The sequence below is a fragment of the Chenopodium quinoa genome, unplaced genomic scaffold, assembly GCF_001683475.1.
Source record: "Chenopodium quinoa cultivar QQ74 unplaced genomic scaffold, ASM168347v1, whole genome shotgun sequence".
NCBI classification, from domain to species: Eukaryota; Viridiplantae; Streptophyta; class Magnoliopsida; order Caryophyllales; family Amaranthaceae; genus Chenopodium; species Chenopodium quinoa.
This window is the reverse complement of record NW_018744693.1, coordinates 6593804-6614107: the sequence shown is the minus strand read 5'-3', so window position 1 is coordinate 6614107 and position 20304 is coordinate 6593804. Positions and strand designations below refer to the sequence as shown.

The window sequence follows — 20304 nt, the reverse complement described above, 5'->3', positions numbered from 1 at the left end:
TATGTATAAGGGCATGTTCTTATACGATTACTTTCAATTCAGTTCAGCTCTAATAAGTTCAGTTAAACTCTTAATTCCCTTTTCTTATAAAATATTATACTCAATTCAGTTCAGCTCTAATAAGTTTAGTTCAGCTTTAATATGTTCAGTCCATTTCAGTTCAGTTCAGTCAATTAAAACAGGCCCTAAATCAGTAACATGGACAAAGTGAATTATGTGAAGACTAATGCAAAAAATATATTAACAATTAAAATAAACAAACAAACCAAGCAAAGCTTGGTATAGTTGGAAAATTTGCATCTCATAATCAAGAGGTTGTGATAAAATCCCACTAGAAACACTTTGGGGCAGGGATCCCCTTATCCTTCTCCCCCATTTTCAAAGTGTCTATCTCACTAACTCGGACAGGACAAACTATGAGATATTTTCGCCGGATAGGGCCCTTATGTAATAACCTTGTGTTTTATCGATCGCTTTTCTAAGATAAAATTGACCCCCATAAAGTCTTTATAGGAAGCAAAACTACTACTCCATAAATTTAAAAAATAAAAATAAAAATAAAAATAAAAATAAAAATAAAAAAAATAAAGTAAAGTAAAGTTAACTAAATACTCAGTAACTATCAAATTTACTTTAATACGGAGTACTTTGTATTGTATGGCTTTAAAGTTTAAATTAGAGCATGATACTCTAAGGAGCACTCTGCACCCCCCTATTATTAAAATATTCATAAACTTCACCCCACCATACCATTTCCTTAATATATATATAAACGTCGAAGCCGTGTATTTCTCATCATCAGTCGTCTTTTGATTAAAAACAAGTTTGCTCAAACAATTTATAACTTTTGGTTTCCTTGAAGTTGCCCAATTTATTATTAGTCTACTAATACTCGTTTTTTGGAGCACACCTATATATATACCAAGGTTTTATCCATCTTTTTATACAAACGGTCCAAAACTAAACTTGTTTCTATTATCTTAGTGGGATGTACATAATACTACTTCGTATTGTATTATCTCTCTCCCTCCTTTAGAAATCAAGCTAGCTAAGTTTACTTATCAACCTCATTTTACAAACAACTAATTTTAGAGAGTTTTATTCCTTGCTGATAATTCTCTCTTGCTTCTATTTTTCGCCATTTTCGAGGCTGTTGATATTATCTCTCTCTCTCTCTAATCCTTAGAGATTACATCTTATCGTTTTAATTAACAACTCATTCTTTTTCATTACCTCTTCAATGGCAACTCTAGTTGCACGACAAGGCCGCCATAGACAACTTTACGAGGACAATCGTCGTCTTGTTTCCGGGTATGTCATCGTTTTCGCATCGAATCAATAATTTGTTTCTTTATTTCACCGTATTCTTAATTGCAAATATCTTTTTTTTTTTTTATTCTCGATAAAAAGTTATTTTCAAGCCGTAACCATAAAATAAAATGTTCTCGGTGATTGTCATATTTTTAAAGACGGAATATAGGTTTAGTAATTATGCGATCTAATTTATGTTGGATTAGAGCTAAATCTAAATTCTATTTGATTTAACTGTTTATTTCCGTGTTTGTTTTTTGTTTACCGCGTAGTTTTGGTACGTTATTGTTGAATTAGACGTTGGTGAAGAACGATGCTCCTTCCTCGTCCCTTCTTTTTGCTTTGGGCCAAATTGAGAGAGTTGACTTGTTATGATTAAAATAATTATAAAACCTTTAATGATTGTAAGAGGGTAATTATTCGCCACGCTTTTTTAAATTGGAACGACACAGAAAAGATTCAGTATAATCTCTACACGCTACAATGACAATTTGAATTGAGAAGAAACAATGATGATTACTCATCCCAAAAATTTGATATATGAATATTAAATTATAAGGGAAATAATTGAATAAGAAATACTGGTAATTCTTCACCCCCAAAATAGCTAGTAGTCCATATATTCTCTATTACTTACAGAAAGTTATGTGCAAGACAGTAGACATATACAATCATATCATTCAAATGTCACAATCTAAATGGACGGGATTAACACTCTAAAGAAAAGTAGTATTTAATTTGAGATAATTTTACTGTATATACATCCAATGATTAATGACAATAACAAGCATTCAAAATAGTGTTAGAATACTTTAGAGAAAATAAGTGACATGTATATTGTGAATAGAAAACCTTGAGTTTTAACTTTAATGGAAAAGAAAAATAAAAACAACTATGAGATGAAAATAGATAGAAAAAAAAAATGTATACATGCAAATATGCAATATTGTTTTTTTAAATTGGTCGGCCAAGCCATTTATTCATATTCTTTTATATTTCTACCTAAAATTGTTGATCATCATCAGAATATATTTTTCTTTTTCGTTTGGTTTACAACATTTTTTCTTATGTTCTTTTCTCATATTTAATTGAAAAATATCTCATAAATTCCTATAATTATATTATGAGACAGAAGGAATATAATTTTTTCCGTTCGACAATTTATAAAGTGGAGTAGAAAGTAAATAGAAGTCCAAATCAATCGATATACTCATAGAGTTCATAGAAAAAATAACGTTCATACTAATTTTTCATATTGTAATCCACATCAGTTTTCCTTTACTTCGTTATCTGCATGGACAATACGGAGTAGTTTATATAAAATGACTAGTCTCTTACTTTTAATTATACTTGTAAAAGATAAGATTAATTATTTTAAATAATTAAAAAAACGATGACTAATCTTCTTTGTCGTCTACTTTAGTTAAGAATTAAAACAGAGCAATCGATTGAAGATTAAAATATGTGACGAAAAAGTTTATGATGAGACAAAAGAAATTAAAAAAGAAAAACTTACACTAAATTAAATTACAATTCTATTAAAAAATGAAAATATAGAAACAAGGCAAAAAACACACATTGACAATTTGTCCTTATCCTATGGTGTTGTCTTTTCCATAATAAACCTTTCATTATTGTATTTTTTTTGTTGGGAGTTTTCTGTGACACAATATGTACATTGGTGCTATTGTGGTCCCCTTTAATAACTCCAATTTGATGAGGATTCATCCCAAACCATACGCTCCTTTCGTGGTCTACTCATTTCCACTAGCATTAGATATTGTGTGTGTGTTTAATTTTTGACATGGTCTTCATTGGTAATATGTAGCTTTCTGTTGTTGATTGAGTCACTTGGCTTTTTCGTTTAGTCAGTTTGTTAGTTGTCTTCATGTTCATTTTAGGTGTGTACATATATTGCAATACACTTATGGGTGTAAACTCTTCAGCTTATAAAAATAAATTTCAAGATTATTAAACGTGATTAAAGTCCAAATATTGTGTAATCATAAGGTAAAAGTCAAGGTTAATAAGATTTAAGAACTTTATTTCACTTAAGTTCAGGTGAAGATAACAACATTCTAACAAGGAAATAGTAGCTTCAACTAAAGTATTAATGGAGCTAAAACTTATTAGCAGTGGCAAATGAATCTACTTACTATGAAAAAACAAATTCACTTAATCATATTTGAATCTAATAAAATATATAAATTGATCCAATACTTCAATCATCAGCTTAACCTCTTGATTGAACTGATTCTCTAACATAATCTATTCAATAATAAAGTAACAGACCGTATATTACATGAATTTCTCATTAAAAAAATTAATTTCAACATATAATTTACACTATTAAAAAAAACAGTAGTTATGTTTTCCAAATTATTAATGGTAGGGAAAATTAAAACCTCAATAATAGTCACCAAACATTTAGTTGAGAGGTTTGAAGAGTTGACAACAAGAGATTGATGAATCAAAGATTCATGTCGGAAATCATTAAATTTGTGCGTGGGAAAATAAAAAAACTTATGCAATGGGGCCGTTTACTTTAGCAATTTGGTATTTGGTAGTACTAATTTCAGTAGGAATTTCACACCCTTTTGCATGTGCCTTAACGTGGCCTAGGATCCAATAATTTCCATTCGAATATTTTTTTTTAATAGGATGTCTTAATCGGGCAGGTTTTCTTTTCCTATTATTTTATTCTTTTCTGATTTTGTATGTCAAGAAATTAGTTAGGAAATTACCAGTAGAGAGACCATTAAGATGATACGAATCTTTCATTAATTTATTTAGGTTGGAAGTATCAAATTGAAGAGCTTATCTATCATACTTCCTCTGTTTTTGTTATAGCATCTGCATGATATTTTAACCTATATTATTTGTTAAGCATAACCCCGTCTATTAATTAATATGCACTTATGGAGCTCGAATTTCTCCTCACAAAGTCATAATAATGTAACTATAGTAATATTGTATATTCGAATGTTAAAAAATTGATTTTTGACAATCGAGAAATGTTATAAATTTATTTACAATAAACTTACTCTCAGTTAAGATTTAACGGCTTTGAATAACATTGGTTTCTTTTATCGGTGTAAACAGATGTATTCCTTATAGATTAAGAGACGGATGTGAAGATTGTGAATGTAACAAAGAAGATTCTTTAGAAGTTCTAATGGTATCATCACCAAATCGCCACGATCTTGTATTTCCAAAGGTATGCCTCCTCTCATATCCCTTTGAGTAAGATAAAATCCCATAAAATGGAGGGGAAAAAAAAAAGGGGATTGAACTCTCAAGTAATGTACTTAAGTGAGCTTATGTCTTATTATTTGTTGTTATGTGGTGTAGGGAGGATGGGAGAATGATGAGACTGTGCATGAAGCTGCATGCCGCGAAGCCTTTGAAGAAGCCGGAGTTAAAGGAAACCTAAATGTAAGGCTCTGCTTAATTCGCCTTCCTCGGAAATTCACGAGCTTGGCACCCCCTGAATTATTTGAAAATGTCTGTTTTGTAAGAAAATTACTTTCATTATTTGTGCTTAACTACTCAACTTACAATATCTTCTGTAACTTGTTGCAGACGACGCAATTGGGTGTTTGGGAGTTTCGTAGCAAAAGCAGGCAAGCCATAAGCAGCATTGAAGGAGGGTGCAGGGGTTATATGTTCGCTTTGGAGGTTACTGAGGAATTCGAGACTTGGCCTGAACAAGAAAACCATGGTCGACAATGGGTAAGAATCTGATGTGTTTTTTCAACTTCACCTTACAGTCATTTCTACAATTACGCAAGACAATTTCTGTTCTAGTGCTCATCGTCTTCCTATTGATATTTACAGTTGAACATAAGAGAGGCATTTCGACTCTGCCGCTATGAATGGATGAGGGAGGCATTAAGAGCATTCCTCGAACTAATGGACACCGATAGGCAGCAGCCAAAGACAACAAGCAGCCAGTTGGGTAGGGATCCCAACGTCACTCTTGCTGCAGCGTTAATGCCAGATCGCCAAGTTGCTAAGACTACTCCTGCAAATCGACCTTTAAATTCAACTGCGGTTATTGCAATAGCATTTACAATCGTAGCACCGTGATTAGCTCTCCAATTAGTGTGTCATCAGGCATCTTATATTGATTTCTTTGTGACTAGTTCCTTGGGAAGATAACGATAACTGTACAAAAGGAGGAACTAGATTTTGAAGAAATCATAGTGATTCTTAGGGATGTTAAATCTTGGGAGGTAGTGCACAAGATCTGTCATCAAAATTCTCATCCATATCACTGCCTTTCGCGTCTTGTAGATGGGGAGAAAAAAAAAAACCGAAGAAAAAATGTTTCTAAGTCATCATGTTACAAAATTTCGACTTTCTCGAACATAAATAGTTAGTCTTCAACATGTGCATCTTACACTTATTGGCATTTTAGATAATTTCTGCCATAGCAATCTGTAATGCTTTCAGTCCTTGAACAGATAAAAATTCGCAAGAATATAATCTGTAATATGTATAAAGCATGAAAGTTCACAATAAAGCCAAACATTCTAAGCAATATATCATTACTGCGATAGTCTACAATTTACAGTAGAAAATTCACTAAATGACCAAGTCAGTAAACACATGCCAACCTATTAAAAATTGGATGAATAGATCAAAAGCAAAAAAATTCAACCTATTCAACCTACATCTCTGTTTGTAAAAAAACTAATCAGGAATTTTCTAGCATGGAAATACAAAACAAAAATATTAGCCACCTACAAAATTCTTTTGACCCTTTCATACTTCAAGGAGATATTCCTGGAATATGAGGAACAAGAGGTTTGGGTTCCTTAACTTTATCAACTAATATAGCTTGAGTTGTTAGGACAAGCCCTGCAATAGAGACAGCATATTGCAAGCCACATTTCGTGACACGGCAAGGGTCAATTATACCAGCATCAATGAGATCTTCGAATTGTCCAGCCATTGCGTTGTATCCAAATCGCCAATCAGAAGTACGTATCTTATCTACTACTACTTCCCCATCAACCCCAGCATTCTCCGATATAGATTTGGCAGGTGCAAGGAGTGCCTGAAATTCGTAATTAACCACCTTTAGCAATGAATGGCTTTTGGACTGTCTCACATCAAAACTACTAACAAAAGACAGTCGTATGAAATTCTAATGATAGCAATACCAAATATTACAGTCAGTAGAATTCTCAAGAAGACTAATGAGCAAAACCAGAACAATATTTGACCCGAGTTTCTTCATGTTTCCACGAAATTATAATCAAGGTTAAATCAAAAGACACAGGCTGACTGGCATATCTACAAAATACAGCACCGGTACAATACATGCGTTAAACTAAAATAAGAGAGGAACACTGAAATTTACCTTAGTTGAAAGTTTATGTAAAAAGCTGAAAATCACTTGAGTCCAAGGGTAGTAAGACATAATAATATAGCTCTTAAAGTTGTTGAATGGAGAACTACATTAACACACACGGGCAACATGAACTGCAGCCAACAACAAAAAGTATACTAATACTGGGATTTTAAACAAAGCAATTTTCATAGTCTGAGGCAATGTTCTAGGGTTACCAAGCTCTCAGAAAGGGAAGTTATCTGAAGACTTTCTTATTTGAGGGGCCGATAAACAGCAATGAGAGTAGAAACACAATAACTTCCCAATTAAAACCCATGCCCTTGTCTATAACTTTCTCCTTTTACTCTACACCACAAACCCTTATCGATAACTTTCCCCTGGCATATTTTTCAACATTAAAGTATTCAACATTTCATCGCACATAATAAAACTGAACACAAGAAAGATCATTCATCATTTGCAAAGCACTGTCAATGTCACATGTTGACAGGCACAAATTCATAGGGAACTTTCCTGCCAAACTCTGTATACTGCAGGTAGCCAGTGAAGATGCAGCTTCACAGCCTGATAAGTAATCTCTAGCCCAAACTAGTTTCTAATTTGAAAAGGTAAGCAATAGGTATGTTGAATCTACCACCTTAAGTCTAGAGATCTGATCATAGCCTGACCATTATTTACAGACTGTTCAGCATTTCTCTTCCCAATCTAAGCTACTTAATTTCTACACTAGACAACCCATTTGTCCTATAGCGAGCCCTGCTGGAGAATATAACTCTCTAAGCTCTCAACTCAATGTCCTATTCTATTGCATCCAAAATCCATAACGCTTGCTTCAACTCAGATTTGTTCAAAGCCAATACCTCAAGTCCCAACCTCTTGCCTGATCGACAACATAGTTCATTCCAACCAACAAGAGACACTATGGGTGGTTCATGTATAACAAACCACAAAAAATTCCACACAAAGTAGTTGTCTCATTTAAAACAATTAAATGCAAACAAAAAATAAAGCTCCCAATTTCTGCACCTAAAAGATAACTGCAAGTTAGAAGTTTTCTGCCAACATATGAAAGAAGCCCAACCTTGTAGTCACCTGGTCTATAAATCTAATAAAAGGAATGCCATCAGTTACGAATCCCCTTTTAAAAAGATAAAGTGTAGAAGAAAACCAAAATCCATATAAGGAATGTCTTCTCGAGTAATAGCAATAGCATGAAGAATTTGCCTTATACATTATTATCACTACTCCCTACAACATCCTCTAAATCCCTGCAAATGCATTCCCACACACCACATACACCCATTTAGAGGAAGGAGATCATCAGCAAAAAAAACTTGATGTATCAGATTAATCTCTTACGACTAGGAATTATATTCAAAGTCGGTTGTAATGGATTAACATTAGGGAGGGCAATTTGGGAAACTTAGTACTTTTAGGTTAGTAGTCACTTGACCTTAGTATAAATAGGGGTAGTATATGCAGTAGGATGGCATGGAATTTGTGAGGAAAAAATGTTGAGAGTAGTAACCTCAAGTTACTAGGAGAGTGATAACCTAAAGTTATCAAGAGAGTGATAGCCTTAAGCTATTAATCTATCCTTTTGTATCCAATTTCAGCCATTATTAATCTAAGTATCACGCTTTTATCTTTTAATGAATCTTTAAATCAGAAAATACTAAGTCAATCCATTACATCAGTACAGACTGCACTACTGAAGACATGCATACACAGCAAAAAATAGGCAAGGAGCAAAAGCATCCTCTTGCCTTAGCTTGTGCTTCCCATGAAATTCCCCACATAATTGAAGGATATATTCATAAGAAATTATTGAAAAGAAGCATGTGCCTACATGAGATGACAAGATGCATGGAGAGCTTATAAATAAATTTATGCAAATCAAGCTTTATCATTACACCCAAAGACATGCATCAACTCGTAATTCTTCACAAATTCATGAACTAAATCACATCATGCAAAAGCCTGTTAAGGCTTAATTAAGGAAGCTTCCTTTAAGTCATCCAAAACACCCAACCCAAAATTAAAAATAAAAAATAAAAAAATAGAAAAAAAAAATCTCCTTCAAAATCCCAGAAGGTGCTTTAGAGATGAATTTGTACACCATACTAGGCTTTAATGACAGCTTTTAATGTCATCTAAGGCACATAAGATCTACTTCAATTCCCTAAAGGTGCTTATAAAAAAAGAATATGTACACCATACTATACACGAGAAAAGCCCGTGATTGGCAAGGAGCTATTATATGTAAGAGCTTATTTGCCTAGTTGATGCCAGCTAATTTTTTCATTTTATATTTGAGATTTCTCAATAATGATCATGTGAAGAGCTTCTATGATTTCTGGATATAAAAAGAAATAATGATAAAAAATAATTAAATCAATAGATACAAGAAACTATTGAAACAGTATCAAATTTACTCCAGATCCTGAATAGTATTCACACCAAACAAATAAATAAATATGCAACAAAATGATCAGTAAAAGGGGAAAATATCCACAAAGAAAGGTGATAAACAAGAGGTTATACTTGTAGACCATCTTTAACTATATTAACAAGGTTAAAATTAGTCAAGAAAGACTGAAAGCGAGTAGCTGGAGCAATACCTTTCTTATTATGTCAGCTCCGATAAGTTCATCCATATCTTTCCAGGAAGATGTAATTGTGGCAATCTCTTCCGAAAGATGGATATAAGTTGCACCACCACCGGGAACAATTCCTTCATCCATGGCAGCAAATGTGGCATTTTTTGCATCCTCAATTCTAAGCTTACGATCCTCAAGTTCTGTCTCAGTGAAAGCTCCAACCTGAATTTAACACAAATTACTAGATCATAAAAAATAATTCATTGTATCAACTAAATATTAGAGCTTCATAGTACATTCAGGATAATAGGATACATAGATATAATATGGCTTGCATCCATTTTAAGTACCCTATGCTACTACACTAGTATTGGAATGAAATGTCCAGACTGAACACGTTACATGCCAACTTCTGACATAAGAAAACTAATGAATATTTATTGGATAATTAACCTCGATGAAAGGCTAATATTATTATACTAAATATTGCTTTTGTAATTCAAACTTATTCACTTAAGAAAAATGATATGGAAATTACAACGTTATTTTCGATTTTTCATAGAATATCTCAACCATGAAAAGAGAGAGAAAAAAAATTGCAATGATGTTACAGTTTCCAAACAAACACCACTCAATTAGAATTGCCACTTTGCTCAAGTGCTCCTCTTACATTTTTAAAATTTCTAATTTTTTTTCTTAAAAAAAAAAAATTTATACATCCTGTGTCCCTCACAATTTCCACTAAATAAATGAGCTTAAGTGTCCAATCTTGATATATATTGTGAGCATGGAAAGCATTGAGGATAGTGATAAACAAGACTTGCTTTGAGTTTTGCAAATGACTAGGAATCTTGCCTTTTGGGTACTTAGTTATTCACATCTTGTCAAAAAAGCTTACCTATAGTCAATGTAAGCCTCTTGTGGAGAAGATCAAAAGCAAAGCTCAACATTATCCTGCTAGCTTACTTTTCTATGCTGGAAGACTTCAGTTGATAAAAGAGTGTTGCATATAGCATGCAAAATCTTTGATGCCAACTCTTTATTCTTTTGATGAAGGTTCTTAAAGAGGCTGAATGAGCCAAATTGTTGACTTTTTTTATGAAGTAACTGCTACTAGTAATACTCTTGTTGCTTGGGAGATGTGTCTTCCTAGGTCAGTTGGTGGCTTAATGTCAAGAATCTGTATTAGTGGAAACACAGCTGTTACAAAACCAATTTGAGCTTTAACTTTAAACACAGAAACAATGGGTTTGATGGGTGCAGAACTATTAGAGTGAGTCCACTCTGGGAACCTCAATTTAAAGAAGATTTTCTGACAAGCAGGGACATCATAGATATGTGCCATGGTCAGACTCTTTGGGACAAAACAGAAAAAGTCAGGGATTTGCTTTACTGAAAAGTGATGTGGAAGTGAATACTTCCTCCGTTTTTTTATTATTGCACCATAAGAGTTTGGTGCAAATATTTTGGTAGTGGAAAAAAGTAAGAGAGAGAAAGGTAAAAATACAAAATTGTCCATGTGACATATTGATAAACTAAAAAGTATGTGTGAAAAAACAAGGGTATGTTGGGTATTTGTAGTGTGAACACAAATAATTTTTTTCCTAAAGAGGAAATGGTGCAATATTTGTGAAACTTCTTAAAAAGGCAAGTGGTGCAATAATAAAAGAGCGGAGGAAGTATTTTGCAGCAAATTAGCAGGCCTGTAGTGTTTGTTTCTGATTGATTAGCACTACAGGACTGATTAGCGAAAGCAAATAGATTTCAAAAAATGGAATGTGCAATGCTCTGATGGGTTACAATGTTACATGCACTTTATGCTGAAAAAAATAAAATAAAATAAAATAAAAACTGATTTTACTTGGTTGTAGTAGAGTAGTAGACAAGTGCAAGATTGTGTCTAGGAACAACAAATTCTTGTGGAGGAGGAAGAAACTGCAATAAGTTAACAAGATTATTCCTACGTAGTGCTTCTGTATAGTGAGGGGTCATTTTTCTAATATGCCAGCAGGCACAATGAAAAGACAACAGCTGCCAGTTTCTTGATGAGCTTGTGTCTGCAATATTTCATTGTAATATTGTTGAGCAATTTTTTTTGACTATTTATGTGCCTGTGGGTTCAGAGTTGGTAACTGTTTTGAACTTGCTGCACATGCTCCCCTAGGAAAGGGACACTGGTTTCTGTTTTCTTAGCTTCTTTTATCATGGTTAGTCCTTAATATGTTATACTGTTTATTTTCACTTTAGTTAAGACCAAACCCGTGAAGTGTTTCCTAGCAGGTAATGGAGGTTGATTCACATGCCATTGTTGCGTAGTATCATTACTTTTTAGTTGTTACCTTTTTTTTAGTTGTTATCTTACACAAGTATAAAGTATCAACTGGTTAGCACAATTCTAATGAATACACACTAACATCTACTTACCAACCTTAATTACTGCCACACCACCAGAAAGCTTAGCGATTCTCTCTGCAAGCTTCCTAGAGAGATGAGAGCTCTCTGTTTCAGCTAAATCCTTCTTAATCTGCGAAACCCTTGCTCGAATTTCAGCTTTTGTGGAAGGGTCTGAAACAATAGTGGTGGAGTTATTTGTTATAGTCACTTTTCGAGCTATACCAAGTTGGTCAGAGGTAGCATCACTAATGCTCAGACCCAGATCCCCTGACAAAAAATCACCACCTGAAACCAACATGACAAGAAATATAACTTCAGAAATAAGATTAAGCATTGATAAGAAGATACTGTTCCAACTTCCAAGAACAGTATTATGTACAATTCTGCTTGTGTTATTATGCCCTGATACATGTCAAATACAATAGAGTGGGAATTAAGGCTAAGAACAATAGAGGATACAATTAATCATCTAGAATACTACACCAAAGTATTCAGCATTAGAAATATAAATGCCTTTCCTCTCATCTCATCACCATTCTCCAACTCAGATGTTGAATTGAATTGTACCCTACCTCAGGATTTCCATACTGGAGCCACAAATTTATTAATGAAATATAAATCAAAAATAAAGGTAGTCATGTAAAAGAGAAACTGGCAGAAGTCACAGAACCGTTAAGAATCAAAAAATGTCTCCTAGTTTCAACCCAAAGACATGTTTTGTGGACATGAATAGAATGGCTTGCAAACAGTTAGGACTTAGGAATCACATTCTAAGACATTTCTATTCATCATTTACCCCAATGCCTACATTATAGATTAAATGGAATTTATAAGAGGTTATTATTCAAGACTTGCCCAAACCATATATACTAATAGAGCCAAGTAACAAAATTAGCAATTTAATTTTTGTACTTATTGTTGGAACATGCTATGTTGAGCTGAGTTATTTTCATCAAGCCAAACACATGATTATTAAGGTCAAGGTGAGGTCTAGTTCAAGATTGGATTTGGTATGATTTAAACAAGCCAAGCCCAGTAAAGTTCATGACCAGCCCTATTTACAACTAAGACAGTAGGTTTTATGTACTTTTACCTGTCATGAGAGCAATATCCTGTAGCAAAGCTTTTTTAGCATCCCCAAACCCAGGACATTTGACAACAGCTGCTTTGACAAGTCCTTTGCTTTTATTTACAATCAGTGTTTCCAATACTTGATTTGATATATCCTCAGCAATGATCAGTAAAGGTACACTTAGTTGAGCAGCCTTTTCTAACAAGGGAACAATTTCTTGCACTGTTGATATTTTTTGATCAGTTACCAGAACTTTGGCATTATCAAACTCTACTGTAGATTTGTCCTGATTTGTAATAAAATGAGGTGACATATATCCTTTGTCAATCTGTGAAAAAAAGCTATCGATCATTAAAAAAGCACATTAACTGAAGTTAATAGAATTCAAAGATGTACACATCAAGACTCAAGAGATACTATCCTTCAACAGAAATAACCCAATTAAAAATAGCTACCAAGAAAAGCAGCACTTAGAGAGTTTTCACATTTATAAACGATAAGATATTTCTCAGCCTTGGTGCAATGACGACAATCCTTCTGTTGGCAAGATTTGAGAAGCCGGTTTATTTGAAAAGTGGTTGCGCTCAATACACAAGTTCCATAGTTTTTCTTAAAGATTTTCTTATTACTCCCTAAATAAAAGTCTAGTTGGAATCTTCTCAATTAATAATTTGTTAAAATTCAATTGTAATAAAGTATACTTATTGATAATAAAGATATAATTGGTCAAAGTTTTGCATCAACATACATGCCCGGTCTACAAACAGAGGGAGTAACAAGAAATAGCCTATAACATGTAAGGGAACATAACAAAAGAACCATGATTTTTAACTTTGGTACAGTGTACTTTATGAAGGCTCGTGAGATCAAAAGTCTACCAATATTGGTTGCAATAATTCTCGGTGTTCAGTAAATTAAATGTCTGGATTAACAATTCCAAAAATTTGTAAACGATTTTTATTGGGTTCCTGAGTCGTTTTGTAGGCATGATATAGAGAGATGAATTTAACCTTTGAATTATCAAGATAATGCTAAAATCTAAAGATATGAACTTTGATTTGATTTCTACATCAACCAATCACAATTCGAAAACTAAAATAAATAATCTAACACCACACCACGCTCCCCCCTTCCAATTAAAAAGAAAAAAAAAATTATTTATTTAATGAGAATAAAGTACGAAAACAATAAATTTATATTCTCCTTAAAACAATCAATCCACTGACTTCATCACATATATACAGAGGTACACAGGCACTTCTTATTTCTTAAACCATAAAAACCCCTATTTACCACTAGATACAGCCCTTAATCGATAGATGTTTGACTAAGATTGATTTCAGAGCTTTTCTGGCAAATCAGGTGACAAGTAACTCCATAGAACACGTGTACCAATGTTGAGTTCATGCTAAGTGGTTGAAAGTCTGATCTCTTGCCCATCTTAGGAGCACAGAGGCCATCAAATTGGTGCTGATTTCTAATGTTGTATTTTGCTCTCACTAAGACAAAAAAAGACCCTTCCCAGGAATGCTAACAGACATTAGTGCTGACTGCTAAGTTCTTTGTTGCCTCTCAAACCTTATTTAGAGCTCCAAATTTCTCCCAATTGATCCAAGAATACAAGATCACCTCCATAACCAATCAAACTGTGATGGATCACCAAATGAGGGTCAACAGTCTAAAAGCAGCAACCAATGAAAAAGGGACAGCAGAAGCAAAGAAAAGGAAAACAAGCAACACGCCTTAACAATGTCTAATTATGGTTTTTCCATTTTAGCTAAGGAGTCACACGTATCCATCTTTAGTCTTAGATGTCTTGATTATATATAGGGTAGTAAACTTAGTAGTTAGAATATATCCAGAAAATTGAGTGAACATCTTGAGAGACTTGTAGCCTCAAGCTACTAAAGAGATTTGAAGCCTAAAGCTACGAGAGATTCATAACCTCAAGTTATGACTATCCTTATGTAATCCAACCTTTAATCAATCAAATGTTCAAGCTTTCAGCCTTAAATTAATATTAATTATGCTTAATTAAATCAGTAGAATTCAGTCTATAACACAAACCTTTTTGTGCCAACACTCATTTGAGCAAGAAATCTTAGAAAGGTGTCAAAAACATGCAGAAAGAAGGGAAAAAGAAACACAAATTGAGCCAATAGTGCCTCAAATTCTTAACCAAGAACGCAAGAAACTTTATTTGGTTCAATGTTAAAAATTGAGGTGAACATTCCTACATCAAACCCTCTCTCGTAAACATACATTCCCTTAAATTTCTTAAGGCAGAAACCAAGTATGTGTACACTTCATTCATTAAGACATTTACTTTTGAACTTTAGCTACTTGGAGAAAAGAAATCTCCTTGAATCAACAAGCTCACTCAGTCCTAACGAACCAAATACTTCTATGATGAAACGCCAAGAAATCCCCACATGACTTCTAAATCAAGCTCCATCACTCCAAGCTTTCTTATATCTTTGATACACATGCGAAGCAGGAGAAACATGATACCCTATAAAGATTGACAATGTAAAGATAACCAATACAGGTTGACCATCAACCCAAGAGGATGCTTTTCATCATATCACCCGTATTCAAGTAAAATGTTTAAATCCTCTATGCATTCAACATTACGCCATGGAAGAAATTTATAATTCATGCTTTGCAACACGTACCCCAAGTTTATGACATAAATCAGATCATTCACACTCAGCTCAAGTTGCTTTAACAACATTACTCACTAAATGAAGTTCAAAATAAATAAGAGACCAAGGTAGAGGAGTGGCAAACTGGGGAGAAGGTAAGCGAAGATCAATAGGGTTTCTCTTTCTCTCTTATAAACACCCACAACTTTTTTGTTTCGTAATCTTGATATAACAAGGATCAAACACAAATTTGTGTCCATGCTGTGTTACACTCAAATTATTTCTATGCCAACATAACATGGCCATAAGATCTAATTGAATGTCAACCAACAATCAAGGAGGTGTAAAAGCAGCTTGATATGATAAGGATTTTGGGAGAGATGAGAAGAGCACACAAAGGGGAGGGTTTCAAGAGCTGGGAAAGAAATGGAGCAAATCTCCAACTCTCAACACGACCGTTAACACGATCGCTACTACATTCACGTCTCCAAGATTTATTTTCTATGCATGTGACCCATGAACACACACAAAAAAGTGAGATAAAAGAGTCTACTACAAACAGCCAGCTATCAGCTTATCACTCCTTGCATGAAACTGGTGCACAGAACAATTATTTATTTTGGGCAGTGAAATACACAAAATGGAGCAGCACAGACCTTCATTCCTTCTTCAACAATTATGTAAGTTTCAGAAGTTGAGGACGACTCAATAGAGATAATACCATCAGCCCCAATCTTGTCAATGGCTTCAGCAAGAATACTCCCAACAAAGTCATCATTTCCAGAAGAAATTGAAGCCACAGCTGCAGGCAACATATATAAGTTAATATTAGAACATTTTCAAATTGAAAATATTTACATAAAACCTTTGAAAACATTCACCTCGTATATCATCTCTCCCCTTGACAGGTATACTACGCTTCTTCAAAATTTTGATTAGTTCTTTAACAGTCTTTTCCATTCCTCTTCTCAAACCACTAGGGTTAGCACCAAATGTAATAGCCAATAAGCCATATTTTATCATTCCTCGCGCTAAAATTATTGCTGTTGTTGTACCATCACCAGCTGCATCATTCACCTTAGATGCGACCTGTATGCACACTAAAATGCATGCCATATACTATTACCAGCACAGAAATAACTTCAAAGCGTAAAGAATCAAACAAACAACTATCTATCACCTCTTGAATAAGCATTGCTCCTGCATTCTCAATTGAATCTGCAAGTTCTATAGCCTTTGCAATTGTAACACCATCATTAATTACTTTCAAACTTTTTGAATCCGAAAGAATCACATTACGCCCTGAAAAATAGCATTAATTAGAAATCAATTTAACTATATTCGGAATAATCTACATATAAGCAGGATCAATTCATATTACAAGAAATCATATTCGTTAATTGAGGCATATGATGATACCAGTTCATATGCCTAGCTAGTCTAATCAAAGAATGGTTTGAAAATCAATAATTAACAAAGAAAAGCATAATGCCTATCTGACCAATTTCCTTTTTCTCACCAGCCCTTAGCCCTAACCCCTAACCCCTAACCCACTAATCAATTTCTTCTTTCCCTCCACCATTCACATGTCTAACTGGCCTCTGAGCTCATGACACCAATATGTTCTTCATGGCCTTCTACATCAACCAATAAGATGTTCGTACACAATAGGAGATACCTAGATAAGTGTCCCCTAATCTACCTATATTACTAGATGCTGGAGACTATATGATTACCAGAATTGAATATGCTACAAGATATGAATTCTCCCAAGGCTGTTACACTTGTTAACCACACAACATGGTAACACATTTTTGCTGAGCTAACAATATTAGTATTTGATATAAGAATGTCTAGTCTGTCAAGCTGAATTGTATTCAATACTTGTGAACAAACATATTGCCCTCTACATATCCTAATGTCAACTATTACGACATGGTTAACAATGCACGAGGCAACCTGCCAAATGCTGTACAATGTAACATTGGTCCCTCAAAAATAATAACTACCAGTTTCCACTTCTCATGAGCTTATCGATAACAAGACACGGAACAAAGGAAATGTAATGTAAGTATACCTCTGGGTCCTAAAGTCACTGAAACAGCATCAGCAAGCTTATCGATACCGGTTTGTAGAGCTTCTCTACACTTCGTACCGAAAACAATCCTCTTCGGCCCAGCTCTTACAACGAAACTGTTTCTCAGAAAACCGGCCCGTACCTGAGCCACGGCAGGAGGGGCAGCCACCCTGGAACCAGGGAGAAAAGGTCCGCTGTTACACTTCCATCCCAACATTATGGAGTTATATACAAATTCCTGCAATACATTAGCAACAAAAATTGATTCAATTGTCAACAGAATAGTTCGTTATATGTTGCACAACTTCAGTAAAAACAACCAATAGTTCAGTAATCCACTCAGGAAGAACCCTAAATTGTACTGAATTAAATTAACGATTAACTTTTTTAGGAAAATTGATACTCAAGGATTTACAAAACAAAAAGTAGAAGATATCTTACCTCAAAAGCTGCTTCAATGGTAGAGAGAGCTCAGAAACCGCTTCAATGGAAGAGAGAAAGGGAATGATAGATAGAGAGGTGCAAGCGGAACGTAAAACTGTAAAAGTAACCTCAAAGGGAGGGAAGGTAGTATTTTTTTTCCATAAATACAAGCTGCTCTCGATGATTTACAGAAAATGTTAATTTAAGGGCTAAAATCGTCAACATAGCATAAAGTATGGGGTGAAATGATGGACCGCTATCCGATATAGGCTAACCCGCCCAATACCGAGTGACGTCAGTTTTTTTTTTTTTTTATATATATTTTATTTAGGGTAAATAAAAGTACTTAACGACTTAATAACAGTATTGGACAAATTAATAACAGTACCTTAATTTAAAATAACAGATTTTAATAATACACTGATTTTTACTATAATTCGATTTGATAATTACTTAAATGACTTTTAACGGTACTAGTTATCACAACTCTACTACTTATACATCAAAATAAATTATTTTAACAGTTTAAAAGCCCACCATGCTTCGCAATAATAGTTATTTAACTAGAGAATTTTGACCAATACCTGAACTTAGTCGACAATGGAACCCCCGGCGTTCTGAGCTTCCGGCTTTACCAAGGTAGCTAACCCCAACCCTGTCTTCCTTAGATCAGGCTCAACACAAATCTAATTCGTTTCCTACCTTAGACCGTAATTTCTAATTAGACAATCCTTACTGTGTTTATGATAGAACTTTTTAAGCAGAAAGATAACTCGTTTGATATATAAGGTTCAAGGGGATAACGTTCCCTTCCTGAACGAAACTTTTATTTAATTTGAAAAGATTACAACAATCATATATTACAACAAACACACAAATTGAAAGCTTAAAAAGACATAAGCTGAACTAGAGTTTTTCTCTACTTTAAGAGAGATGGAGAACCAATCTGTCTCTTAAGGTGAGTATTTTTCTCTAGAGGACTCTTTAATGCTTTCAGAACAATTCTCTAGCTAACTCTTCCAACTCTGCCTTCACTTCTTTGCCTAATACCATTTACATAGGGGAAGGCTCACAAAGGTCACCGACACTTTCTATGGCTTATAGAAAACCATGACTCAGCAAGTGAATATCATTCACCGCTTACAGAAAACCATGACTCAGCAAGTTAATATCATTCACTGCTTTTCTAAAGATTCTTTAAATTAACAACTTAATTTATCTTTTAACCGTATGGCTCTGATACCAAATCACGCCGCTTAACAGTTTCTAATTTATAATAATTGTATTGTCTTCCTTAATAACATATTTCACTTATATGATAACAGCATACAAATATAATACTTAATTACTAACACAAATACTTAGCCTTTTAATATATAAGTACTACTGAAAAGAGCAAAATAACACCTAGAAAATATTATTGAAGAAACATATAACAGTATTAAATTTTATTTTAATAGGCTCAAACTTAAAATAATAGTATTAAAATAGGAAATGTTGTTTTCCAACACTTAGCTAAATTTTTATTTTCAATGTTGGTATGGACCTTCCTAGTCCCTACCTGGTAGTGGGCAATACTTTCTCGAAGATATCGTACCTCAAAAGTTGCTTCAATGGTAAAGAGAAAGCTCATAAACCGCTTCAATGGAAGAGAGAAAGGGAATGATAGATAGAGAGGTGCAAGCGCAAAGTACAACTATAAAAGTAACCTCAAAGGAGGGAAGGTAGTATTTTTTTCGGTAAATACAAGTTGCTCTCGGTGATTTACATAAAATGTTAATTTCAGGGCTAAAATCGTCAGCATAGCATAAAGTATGGGGGTGAAGTTGTCATTGCAACATTAACTTACACTAACAAACTAACGGAGCAACTTTAACGTGGAAAACCACAAAAACCATTCAGCTGAGAAATCGAACCCTAGGAGCGAGAAGGCGAGGGCAATACTTGAATCTTCTTGGTGTAGGATGATTTTGGCCTCCTTCCACTAATTTTGAGATCGTAATGTTGTTAACATTCGGTTGTTAATTGACTGAGATTTCGCAATATTGAGCTTGATTTGTGCTTGAGTTGTTCGCTGAGCTTGAAATATTCGCTGTGTTGTTGTCAGTAGTTCGTCGCTTTTAAGGTATGTATTTATGGCTATTAGGTATGTAGATGTTGTTTGAGATGAACTTTATGTCAATGAGTTGCATGTTGTTTTAACTTGATTCAATTGCTGAATTGCTCCGTTGGCTAGCTCAATTTCTTCTATGGCTCAATTGTTGAAATGCTCAATTTCTGAAATGCTCAATAGCTGTATTGCTCCATTGGTTTGCTCAATTTTTGAAATTCTCTATTATTGAATTGCTTGATTTCTAAATTGTTGAGTTGCTCAACTGATGAAGTGCTGAAATGCTAGGCTGAATAATCCTCCTAAGCTGATC

The 20304-nt window shown here is 34.0% G+C and overlaps 2 protein-coding genes across 3 annotated transcripts; one reads left to right on the top strand and one right to left on the bottom strand.

The window, feature by feature from the left end:
* Positions 1-792: 792 nt before the first annotated feature.
* Positions 793-5719, top strand: LOC110702679 (nudix hydrolase 12, mitochondrial-like). Its single transcript, XM_021880436.1, has 5 exons — positions 793-1311; positions 4414-4528; positions 4663-4746; positions 4894-5043; positions 5149-5719. The coding sequence occupies exons 1-5, from the start codon at positions 1241-1243 to the stop codon at positions 5398-5400; spliced, it is 672 nt and encodes a 223-aa protein (XP_021736128.1). The 5' UTR covers positions 793-1240; the 3' UTR covers positions 5401-5719.
* Positions 5720-5832: 113 nt separating this feature from the next.
* LOC110702678 (chaperonin 60 subunit alpha 2, chloroplastic-like) lies at positions 5833-18561 on the bottom strand. 2 transcript variants are annotated; one of them, XM_021880435.1, is made up of 9 exons: positions 17900-18558; positions 17459-17696; positions 16562-16683; positions 16263-16470; positions 16038-16183; positions 12758-13064; positions 11699-11949; positions 9292-9492; positions 5833-6373 (listed from the first exon to the last, which is right to left on the bottom strand). In XM_021880435.1, exons 2-9 carry the CDS (start codon positions 17673-17675, stop codon positions 6086-6088), a joined length of 1740 nt encoding a protein of 579 aa, XP_021736127.1. In that variant the 5' UTR covers positions 17676-17696; positions 17900-18558; the 3' UTR covers positions 5833-6085. The 2 variants fall into 2 exon arrangements, 1 of the variants encoding a protein (XP_021736127.1); XR_002507546.1 differs by lacking the exon at positions 5833-6373 and adding an exon at positions 10169-10450 and having other exon boundaries at positions 9396-9492; positions 17900-18561.
* Positions 18562-20304: the final 1743 nt, after the last annotated feature.